We start from the raw sequence: 12,341 nt of genomic DNA, 5'->3' as shown, positions 1-12,341 counted from the left end.
AAAAAAAACCAATAAAAAACCCCAAACCAAATGAAACAAAACCCCAGACCTTGCTTCTAAGACCCCTCTGGCATTCCTCCCATCTTTCCAGCAGTAACAAGGCCCTCACAGCAGTGCTGTGTCCAGTTTTGGCCACTGCAGTTCAGGAAATATATGGACCAGTTGCAGACAATACAGAGTACAGCAACGCAAATGATGATAACTGTTGTTTATAGCTGAGAAGGGTTATAGCTGAAAGCAGTTTTCTGAAGACTACTGCAAAATAAGGGAACTATTTTTTTGCTCAAATACCCTGGGCTGTTAAGAGGAGAAAAACTGGCAGGTGATTATAACCTGATAATAGGTTAGTCATTGGCAAATCTCTATTGTTGGAGATCTTTCAGAACTAATGAGAACCATCTGTTGAGAACGACTTAGGTATAACTGCCCCTTGCCTCCAGGGGCTGGATGATTGCCCAAGGTCTCCTTGAGCCCTGGGGTGATTTAGACCAGCTTTGGAACCAAAAAAGGAGGAATGTATCACTGATTAATTTTTTTTTATTCATGAAGCTGTTTGTGATACAATTTCTTCTCTGAGCTGAATGCTTGTTACTCAAACCCTTATTTAATGCAGTTGCTGTATTTCATGTAAGTGGAAGGAGTTTGATTTTAAAGTATTATGTGGCGTTGGCTTCAGGGCTGATGGAATATTTGGTGTAGTTCTCATATTTGCCCGAGCAGATTGTTCCTCTCCAACTGAAAGGCCTGTCTAAAGGTACAGGAAAGCACGCATTATTATTCAAATTAAATTTTCCTTTGTGATTAAAAATTGCCATTCAGAAAAAGCCTTTCTACGCATTCCAGGAAAATGTAAACAAACACGTAATTCAAAATCTGCTTGTTTGCCAGGGGCTTTTTTTAGCTTTTTGGTTTTTTTTAATTGGTATTTACTATTTCATGGTTCTTTGTGGACCAAACAAATTAAAGCTAACTAAACACGCAAAGCATTTAACACGGTCAGTGTTTCACAGTATAGGAGTATTGAGTGAATGAAGCCAATACAGTTAACTAGTTTTAAGGATTTCATTTCAACATGTACCATACTTATTTACTTGTCTACTAAGGATCTACTAGATAAAAATCCTACATGCAAGAGGGACCTATGGGGAAATAAAAAACCCCTATATCTTACATTTCACCTAAACCAAATATAGAGAGTAGATCCTAATAGATTCTGGATATTTAACTTTTAAATGTGCTTTGTACCCACTTGCAGTGGCTGCTTTGCATAAAGACTTTTTTCTAAATGTGCACATGTAAATGTCAAGTTATGATTCAAGTGGATGTGCACACATTGCTTAACTAATGCTGCTACTGGTAATATGTATTGATGCTGTATTTCATATCCATTCTTTACAGAGTATCCTGACAATAAGTGTTTGGTTATTAATATTTTAGCTGGAGAGGAAAATGTTTTATTTTTAATTGCCTCATAAAAAAATCCTTCTAGCAGCTCCTGAGGGTAGTCTATGGAAGAATTAGTTGATCCCTTGAAAGGAGAGAGCTCACCAGTCTGCATCATTAGACATGGGAGCCCTTGAGTAGGTAATTTTATCTTTACTTTTCTGAGAACCTTTAACCCTGAATAGTTGATTTACTTTATGTTTTTGCCAAACTTCATCGCCAATAACTTGGATCAGGGCCCCAGTTTATGGGTCAAAGATTCAGAAAGCAGTCTCAGCTTCTGTTCATCTGAATTCATTGACTTTCACATAATTTCTGTGTTTCTGGGTGCATTTAGCAGTACAAGCATGCATATTTTTTTATCCTGAAAGTTTTGTACAAACGTATGGCTCAGCATACCTTTGTATGGGCTGGGGACTAAGGAACTGTTCTTGGACTCCAGAGCCCTCGCATCAAAACCTTTGCTCAGCTGCTGTCTTGCTCCTGACTTGCAGCAAGTCTCTGCACCCGCTTCCATCTGCCTTGCCTGTCTTAGCCATATGCAGCAGGGCCTGCCGCACAGCAGGAGTTTAAATTGCTGACCCCTGTCAAACTGGTGTCTTGCAATGCATCAGGATGCTCTGCCAATAAAAATAATAATTATTAAGAGAAGACAGATAAAGCATTTAACTGTTGATTGACAACAAATAGCAACTGGGGATCAGAAGGGAAGGAAACCCATCTATTATTATTATTACTCTTACTATTATTATTAAATTATTAGTAGAATACTGTATTCCCTTTGGTAATGGCATTGTCCCTAGAAGCATCAGTGAACTGTTTTTATCCTGAGTGTGGTATTTATAGAAAATTCCTCGGACTGCGTGGGAAAAGTAAGTCACTTTATTACTGATCTCTTTTTGCTTAAAGGTTCATCATTAAATAGCTACAAATTAAAAAACTGAATAAACAAGCACCCCGATGTGCAAAGCACCATTTAGGTGAAGTATGTTCTGACACTAGTTTTGACAAGAGGCACTTGTCCAATGGTGCTGTAGCAAGCCCCAGTCTCCTGAGCCAAATTTCTCTCCTGTGGTTCAGGAGCGAAATGCAGCATTTTTTTTTCAGATCCCCAAATGAGAGGAATCCTTCTGTATACTGTGAGACTCCAGGGAAAATATCAACATGCATAGCTGAGCTATTTATGGAAGCTACCACAGATTTCAGGAATGATTAATAAAGTGAGGGAGGCTCATATCTAATTTAATTATATTTTCATGTGAGCCATAATTTATTAATTTAAAAATTAATTAACTTTAGTTAGCTGCTGGCGAGGAAATACAGATTGGCATTTCTTATAAAGATGGCTTTCCCCCTTTCTCTCTTGTATCCCATTGGTACCTTTTTCTCAAAACTGGTTCTGATTCACTCATAAGAAGTATTTGACAAGACACTTAGAAATTCTTCTATAATTTTCACTCACTGGCCAAGACCCTGCTCCTGTAAGGAGCAAAACATCTTCCCTATAGATGTCAAGAATACTTCCATAGGACCGAGGCAGACTTTGTTCAGTGTTTTGTAGGATCTGCTCATCAGCTTACACAATCTCTCAGAAAACAGGAGATACATCTGTGATTCCTATCACAATTAAAGTGCAATTGGTTGCCCATGATGGGGTAATGAGTGCGCTGGGATGTTGCCGACCCAGAAATCTTGAATACAGGCATAGGGCACTCACATCTGAATGCTTAGACTCGGTATGGATATAGATATGCTCTGAAGCTGCATAAATGCACAGTTTCCAAATTGAGTGTGTGCTGAGCTACTCAGCTGCTTTTGCAGATTAAGTCTCTACTGATCATGGAAAAGGGGGAGGAAATTACGGAGTTTCTGCCCAGAGTCTCCCAGCTATGTTTATTAGCTTGAGGGCTGTGCTGAGGGACTGTGGTTGTGTCCTGCTTTCCAGTGTGACACAGGAAGCCACACAGAGCCTTTGCACCTGAGTCTGTGGAGGTGTGCTGTACCCGACCTGGGCTAGAAACGTAGTCATCTCAACACCTGGAGCCAAAGTAATTTGCAACCTATGTCATAAGTAAGTGCTGCATCAGTACCTAAGGTTTGGATAAGAACAAGAGCAGTATCTTGAATGGGGGAAAATGGCTTCTCTGTGAATTTTTTTTTTTTTCCTGAATGACAGTATTTTGAGATGCTGCTGTTGTTCATCACTCACTTTTGAATTTATATTTGTGATTGACTGTAAGACTTTTTGTGATGGAAGGGCAAGTACTAGGAACAATATATTAGTCTGCCGAGAAAGGACAGAGCCATAAAGAAAGCATAACAGTAAGTGGAATGGAAGAGAATAGGAAGCTGGCATTGGAAGCAAGCTGGAACAAGAGGGAAAAAAAGTAGATATCAAAGAACCAAGACTTTTTATGTGCTTAGAGCTACATGATAGGGTATGAAATAAACTGAATTTCGTTTGACTGATTGTTGTGTGTCAAAAGTGAAATTAACCTTGGCACCCCTAGAGCCTTCAATAGCTAATATCTCTTTTTAATTTGCCTTTTAAGAATTTTGAGGAACGACATTTTCAAAGGTGAATCTTATATGGGAAAAAAAGGACATGCACATAATATACATTCAGGCCAACATGGGGTGTTTTTTTCAGAATACTTTCTTAAATGTTCTCCTGTGCTCTTTTTCCCTTGTCAAGTCAATTCCTACATTTGTCTAAGTAAAAGCTGTTTGCATGTAAAAAGCTGAAGTAGATTTAGATGTGTGAGTTGTATCGTTCTTGTCAAATTGACTGATAATCATGATTTCTTTCCTCATTTTGCTTCTCTCTTTGCTGAGGATGCAGAAGAAAAAGCTAAGAAAGAAGCAGAGGAAAACGCTCATCAGGGAACAGATGAAAAGACAACAGATGAAAAGGATGAGAAGAAGCCAGCTGAAGATGCCACAGCAGCAAAGACAGAGAACAGCAAAGAACCAAATCCTGGGGAAAACAAAAGCACAGATTCCAGTAAGAATCATGTAAATGGGACTCGGCAAACTGCGGTGAACAAACACGAAGCCTCTCAAGGGAAAAATGCACCTAGGGCAGATAAGGGAACGGACTCTCATCAGGCAGTGGGAGAAGAGAAACAGCATGTCCAGAATGGTGAGTTCTCTCCTTCCACTGAAACGTAAATCCAGCCCTAAAACCAGTATCTCACCTCAGTGATGGGGGAACCTGATGTCCTGAAAAAGGATGTTCTGGGCCCAGAGCCTCTTCCTGGACACTGGCATAGTCACCTGCATACAGGAATCAGAAACTGTAAATTAACTCCCAAGTAGTGTTCTTCCGTAGAAGGTGGGGTTCATCATACCTGCTTGGGCACTTTTGGAGGAAAGGAAAAAATGACTTTCTCATGGAAATGAGGCAGCCTGTTATGATATACAGGCTGAAAAGCTGAAACAAATATGGTTCTTTCAATGAACAGCTTCATTGCTTGGGTAACTGACAGAGGAGAAGCCAAAGTTGGCTTATAAACTCTTTTTAAGGCCAACTAAAGGTATCTTTGAACTGAATCTCAGATATAAATATGTTTTGGGACAGAGGATTTTTCCCCCTCTCTGTTTTTAAGAGTTATTTTATTTTTGCTTCCTTTGCTCAGTTTTTTTATTAGGGCAGTCATGAGCCTTTTTTTTGGAGATTTTTTTTTGGTCAGAAATTTTATTCCAGTATTTTAACTTGCTATAGAACTGACTTTACATAAGAATCACATTTTGCACCCAAAAAAGATGGAAAAATGTTTGAAAATTGCATTAAATATTAAAAAAAAAAATATTAGACCCATGAGAACAGATCAGTTGTCTCTTGGCCATTTCACTGTCCTTCTGTCCCCACCTCCTGCTCCCTGAAGCCGTTATCAAAAAATGGCAGTACAGCCATGTGTGACTTGTCACAAATTTGGCTAGTATCAGCCAGTCCAAAACCAGCAAAAAACTCAGACTTGGAAACATCCTCTTAGAAAAAGCCTGAGTGACCATACAGGCTTTGGAAGTCCCAGGCTCAGGCAGTGAGTTTAGATGGCAGCAGAGGCAGAAATTCTGTTTAAAACATTCCTGATATAATTCTCATGTATTTCACTTGGCTGCTGGCCTTTCCCAGTGGTCCCTTCATCAGGTTTTTTTTAGATTGGAAGGACTATGGGGATCCGAGCTGTCATGCTCTGTTACATATGGGATTTGTCTTCAGACAGTGTTATGTGGGTGAATAGGAATGGGCCCCCCAAGGAGACAAAAAATGAAATCCCAGTTAGACTGCATCAGACTTTTCTTCTGAAATCCTTTGTTTTACATGCTTCTAACAATACCGGGGTTAAGTGTGCTCTAGTGATTTTGATGGTACCTTTTTCTGCACTGTGCCTCTGCTGCAGGTGTCAAAAATGCTTTGAAAGGAATTATAATGATTTCTGAAAATTAGTGTCTTCTTCAGGAAAAGAAATTCTGCTCCTTAATTTATGGGAAAAGGCCTTTATGAGGTACAATCACTACCGAGTCTTCGGAGACTGATGAAATCTTAACATTCATATCTCTGAGTTCACCACAGCTTCCTTTACGCCTATATGCTAATATCTCATCGTAAAGTATTTGCCTTATTATTTCTCTGCCTTTGTAATCCCTTTCAAAAAGATCATTATGATCATCGTTCTGCTCTGCTGCTGGCAGTACAGCAGGGTAGATATTACAATACTCAAAAGTCGCCTATTCATAATAAGTTATATTCAATGAAAGTTCAGAAATTGTGTTGTCAGGTGAGTTTAAAGTCTCTCTCAGTCACTCGCTGCCCATGTGCTTTCTCAGAGAGATCAAACTGTGAAGTAACATGTGTGAGGATGTTCATCATCTTTTCCTGCACACACTTAGGGTCAAGCAACTTCTTATGCAATGGTCAAATAAAGCATTATTAGCTCATCGTTACCATCAGCTGTATGATGGTGGAGGAAATGCGAGAAGACTTGTGTGTTTTGGCAGATACATTTTCATTTCATTTCCTGAAGACAGTGTCCTTTTAGAGGCCACCTTCGTCAAGCAGGTACCTCAACCCTGCTTGGAGCTGCTTATATCTCTCCGTTCAAGGAGCCCAAGTCAGTGGCAGCGTGATCAGCTGAGGAGGTTGCTGCTTGTCCTATATCCTCTTGCTTTCATTTTTCTCTCACCCACACAGTGAGCTTAGGAAGAAAAACATGAAAAGTTTTGGCTCTGAATGAGAACTGAACAGGATATACTTTTTCCATCTTGTTAAATATTTTAAGATTTTAAAACCATTCCTCTTTTATACTATGATGAAGCTTAATTGGAGAGAGAGGTTGATCCTCTGTCATCCAAGAATAACAAATATTCCAGTGCTTAGGGCACAATGTGGAAGAGGAAGACCTTGCTTCTCTACAATTTCTCTTTTTTTGAGCTGTTTCAAAAATAAATATCTGCTGGACATGACTATTTTGAAGGCAGATCAGATCCTCTTTAACACATAATACCTGTAATCTTGATCCAAAGGCTGGGAAGTAGTTATAGTAACAAAAATAGTAATACAAATGGAATAAGCATCACTTTAACACAGCCCTGTCACATACCTCACATTTACAAAATTCTGAAGTGAGACTTTTACAGCTTTTTGTGTTGAGGTGTAGGTCACAAATTCACTGCTACTCCTCCAGGGGGAAAGGGCAAGCTGCCTGCTCCCATCTGGGCAGGCTCCTGTTGCTTCTCTGGACACCTGAAGGAAGGACAACTTCTTTGCTGCTGTTTGGACACTGCAGCTGAAAGAGCTCTGTTCTGCTAGAGCTCTCCCTTTATGTTATTTTTCATTTGATCTTGCATTTGGCATTCTCATTCAATGAAGGGATGGTCTGGGAAGGTCTGCTGTGCTCTGCTGTATGACTAATATGGGACAGAATACAGGAATGACTCTGGTTAACCTTCCTGGCTTCATAAAATACGCCCCAGCTGAAGTTGCCATTTTCATTCTGCATCAACCATTGCTCTGCCAAAGGCCTTGCTTTCCTGGTTTGCTACAGAGACCCTAAAGCCAGTGATCAGTGCTAGGATGATTGATTGTTCCCTGATACCATCATCAAAGGACCAACCCAAATGAATCTGTGGATAGAGGAAACTCGTAAGAGAAAGTAAGACCAAATTATATAGGACTGTTTGGGATAGCTAAGGTGGTTCTTTAATGCAGAGACTTATGATGGAGTCTTGCAGGGTCTTAGTCCTTTAAAAGCATAAATGTTTCAGAGTCCTGATTTTGAAGTGAAGGTTGTGCTCAGGTTTTTAATGGCCTACATACAACTAGAGGGAGTATGAGTTTGCATGTGCGCTTAAAAAGGTGTTAACAATTAGAATAAATTTAAAAGTAGATTGTAAAGCTTGATTTTCTGTAGGAGTTGGATAAATGTTGTGTGGTGCTTTATTCTATGAAAATGTGTTAATCCAATTCCTTGTGAATTCAGACCTTTTCTTCTAAGGAACATCTCCTTTGGATGTTGCAATTTGATTGAGTTACAGGCATTAATAAACTACAGTCTGCATTAAAATGCTTATAGTGTTTCTTATTGCTTCTTTCTAGGTGAATTAAAGGAAGGCAGTAAGTTGGACAAGAAAGATCAGTCCAGTGTGGAGGATGAATCAAAGAAAACAGATGGTAAGGACAACATTTTATTATGTTTTGTCACCCATTTTTATATGCAATCTATTGTTTCCTAAACATCTGTAGTTTATTTTAAAACCAAAAAATTGTGTGGTAGCCAGAAACAGACTTAACAGAAACAGTCATTAGACTCGAAAAAGGCCATTGGGGCATTCTTGGGGAAAATCATCCCTTTCACATAATGCCTAGCACCACTTACTTGTTCTGTTGGTAAGCCTTATCCATCAATTTTTGTGCAGTGCCTTCAAGAAAAATCCTGGATTATTAGAGTTGCTTAATAGGAAATGTGGATTTGTGAGATTCTATCCTTCTGACTTTCTTTGGGCCATATTCTGCTCTCTGTTAGGACAGGCTGCATGGGAGATGCAAGAAACAGAGCTAAGAAAAAACCTGCAGAAGGTGTCCGTGTTTTTCATGATTGCATGTTATACTACGCCAATACAAACACAAAGCTTTCTTGACTTAATTGTCTGAGGGGAAATTTGTCAAGTGCTGTCGAACCACAGGTGTGGGAAGAAAGCAGGAGTGAGCACATCAGCATAGAGGTCCTATTAAGGATGCTATAGAAAAGGGATGTTGCTGAAACATTGTTGAACTGAAGCAATCCCAAGGCATAGGATGGTTTCTTGGGCATCTGGGAATAATTTCAAATGAGTCTGAGCCTAGTGTAGAGGTCCTCAGACGTTTTAGTAGCCTCAGCAAAGTGGAAAAACAGCTGTAAGGTCTGTGGCATGTTTACTCTTTTGCACCTCCCCAGCTGTGTACCACAGGGCTCTGAGATAGTATCTGAACCCACATTGCTCCAAAAGCAATTGCTAAAGTATTAGGTAGCAAAATAAATGGAAATAAATGTTAGAGCTAGCATTTTCTTTGTGTATGTCTCAGTGAAATCCACTGAAACACAGCTATTCCTAAATGTAAATAATACAATACTTTGTTTTGATGGTCAAGAAAGACAACCTCATTGTAAGTACTGCAGTTCAGAATGATACCGTGTTTTCTTTTATTGCTTCCTTTTAAGAAATTACTTAACATTCCTATTGCTCTAGCAAAGTGATAAATAAGAAGAAAATGTGATACCTCAACTAAAAATGTAGAAAAATTCATCTAGAAGCATGTATTAATTTCAGACACATACATATGTACTTTTTTTAAAGAGGCCCCTTAGCAACAATTGTTTAGGAAAATTCAATTATTTTGTTAAGAGGTCATATTATTTACACCCTTGAATTAAGTGTCTGTCAGGAAAACAGTCTTGAACAAGTACCATTCACAACTCTTCCTGCAGTCATGCAGAAATTAAGTACAAATACTCAAATAACACGTGACTCTTCAGATGTTCATGAACATGTGCAGTGCTGTATGTAACTATCGAGGCCCCAGAAGAATTAATGGGCAGAACGGCTACTCTCCCCGCTGCGGTGGGTGGTGGCTGAGCAGCGGCTGTGCTGGAAGGCTGCAGCCGTGGCAGGACAAGGTGGATGCAGAAACACTGGGGCTTCTTTAGGAGGACTCAGGAGCATCAGCCTAGCCAAGAGAGTAGACCCGGGAATCCCTAACTTTGAGGACCAGGTTACATTTGAAGGCCTGCACTCTCAAGGTCTCGGAAAGATTAGGGCACCTATTTAGTTGGGCTGGAGGACCAAGAAGTGAATGTTTCATGCTGACTTGAAGATTGAGGGTGTGAATTTGGTTCCTTGCAAGTTGCTAGTCTTTCTGTGGTGTTAGTTATTTGATGTTTGTTTGTTCTTCTGTAAGAAAATGTTCTGCTCATCCCGTTAGGGAAAAGACCAGTACCATGGGACCAGTTGATTACAGTGAATAAGCAACTGTAACCATGCAAGGACAATTTCTAGGCTGAATGTTTTTCATTCAGACACTGTAGAGACAGATTATAGCTACCGATCTTATTGATAGAAATTAGGAGAAAAATTGTGAATGATGTGCCTTAGAAAGGAAAGCTCTAGGGTGGCACTTCTGTTTTGACAAATACTGTGCAACCTGTTCTGTCCATTACTCACTCCAGAGCAAATCTCCTTACCAGCCATGTGAAGGATGTGGAGAAAGGAACATTTTCCATGGATAATACATAGCTGTTTGCAGACTACTGAAATGTTTACCCAAACATATGCTTTCTCACGTGCCAGTACATGATCTTTCATATGCTGGAAAAAAAGATTAAGCAGAGGAGTTAGAAAGATTGAGGTTACAGCTATAATGCACTCACCACATGTTTGCTGGTGGGTGAAACTCAGCCTGGACTTTTTGCAGGGTCAAAGGTACTTGGGTTTTACAGCCACTGTTCAGTATGTAGCTGCGGTATATTTGTATTAAACAGGTGCCCATTTGTGTAGATTTACCGTGAGGGCTTCAGCTTTCTCGCCGCCATCCATTAGCATCAGCTAGAGCCCTGCACCCAACTGAGGTCAGTCTGCTACCCTGTCCTACTGTGCAGGCATCCTGCACCCAGAGAAGAAAGCTGCAGAGTATATGTTGCATAAATCTTTGCAGGATCTGTATCTTATTTGTATATGCTTTTTGAGCATATACAAAGGAAGTTATTGTAATATCTTATTATAGGAATACATACATGCCAAAAGGTTTCTAATACATTTGTCGTTCTACTACATGGGGAACCAAGTGGCCAGGGACACACAGAATAACTGTCACATATGGACATGAGGACATTGAAGCTGCAAGTCGTCTTCAACTGTAGTCACAGTTGTGAAATGTAGCTTCTGTGTCAGAGTTACCTTGAAGCTACCCAAAAATAGTTAAGTGGGCATGCCTCCAGAAACAGGGATCAGGCTCGCTGAGACAGCGAGGAGCTATGTGTGCATCTAGCCAGAGCTTCATACGACTGAGTCTATCCATAGCAAAGCCAACTACTTTAAAGCTGGCTTGAGGTTGGCTATGTAAGCTGCAATCATGCCTTAGATTTCAGTCTTAACTGCTTCAAAATTCTCTTGAGCATAGGCTAGTCTCCATCTCATGTTAATCTAATCTTCGTATTATTGGCTTTTTTCTGTGGGAGATACTGCTTGTTACTCAGTACTGCACTTTTTTTCAGTTCCAAGAAAAGAGATGTGGGGCTGCTGTTTCCCACATAAAGACACAGCCCTGTCAGAGACATCATCAGCACAAGTAGTTCATCAAATGTTTCCTGTGGGATAGAACATTATTAAACCATTTTGGAAAACCTGATTTTCCCATGTGAAATAGTTGCTTTTCAGCACTCTGAATGGAAAATTGTAAGCAATCACATGGAAATAATTTTTATCTACATTCACAAACTTTCTTTTTGCAATTTTTTTCTGCTCACAAAAGTGACAACAAATGAGAAAATTATTCTTCCCCATTTCAGACTAGATATAAGGAAGAAATTTTTTATGATGAGGGTGGTGAAACACTGGAACAGGTTGCCCAGAGAGGCTGTACATGCCCCATCCCTGGAAATATTCAAAGTCAGGTTGGACGGGGCTCTGAGCAACCTGATCTAGTTGAAGATGTCCCTGCTCATTGCACGGGGGTTAGACTAGATGACCTTTAAAGGTCCCTTCCAACCCAAACTATTCTATGATTACCACTTTCAAAGGTTATCTCTACTACCGTCTCATTTTTTTCTTACTGGGAAAAGATTCTGCAATGTTGATACAAAGTTTTCAGTGCAACTCTCTGTTCCGGGGACCAAAACACAGTTTATTCAAATATTCTTTTTCAGCTAGTAATTACAGACAATTAAAAGATTCTTTTTTGGTGTTTGTCCTAGGAACTTACTATTCTAGTGGTAACATGCACGTTTGCAGGTTATAGCACAGAAATATACAGAATATTTGTATCTTGAACAGCTAGTACATACAGAGAAAGCCTAATGTGCCCTGGGTATGTGTGATGAGCAATGCTCCCACCTCGTGGTCAAATCGTAACCCTGCATTTTGGCAGGTCATAGTTTCAATAATACATTCCTCTGTGCAGTGCAACAGAATGGAATAGAGTATAGTTACTAGAATATAGTTAATATAATATAATATGATGCAATATAATACAGTATGTAGCCTTTTAAATATACAGACTCTATGAAGAGTTCATAACAGGCTTACCAGAAATTGAGGTTTTAGCTGTCTTTATTTTGATTTTGTTAAGCTATACTGTTGCTTAACAGTAGTTAAAAGCCTTTCCTATATGTTCTATACATTGCCCGTGCCAACATGTAAAACTG

The 12,341-nt window shown here is 39.6% G+C and overlaps 1 protein-coding gene across 1 annotated transcript in view; it reads left to right on the top strand.

Annotated features, from left to right (window-relative positions):
* PDE1C (phosphodiesterase 1C) overlaps positions 1-12,341 on the top strand; it is a 215,853-nt gene that overhangs the window by 172,849 nt on the left and 30,663 nt on the right. Inside the window, exons 16-17 of the mRNA XM_050915808.1 lie at positions 4,286-4,585; positions 8,042-8,116. Of these exons, the coding sequence (XP_050771765.1) occupies positions 4,286-4,585; positions 8,042-8,116 (375 nt within the window). The remainder of the gene's footprint in view (positions 1-4,285; positions 4,586-8,041; positions 8,117-12,341) is intronic.

This window comes from Gymnogyps californianus, chromosome 2, assembly GCF_018139145.2.
Source record: "Gymnogyps californianus isolate 813 chromosome 2, ASM1813914v2, whole genome shotgun sequence".
NCBI lineage: Eukaryota > Metazoa > Chordata > Aves > Accipitriformes > Cathartidae > Gymnogyps > Gymnogyps californianus.
The sequence above is the reverse complement of the archived record's forward strand: the minus strand, read 5'-3'. Positions and strand labels throughout refer to the sequence as shown.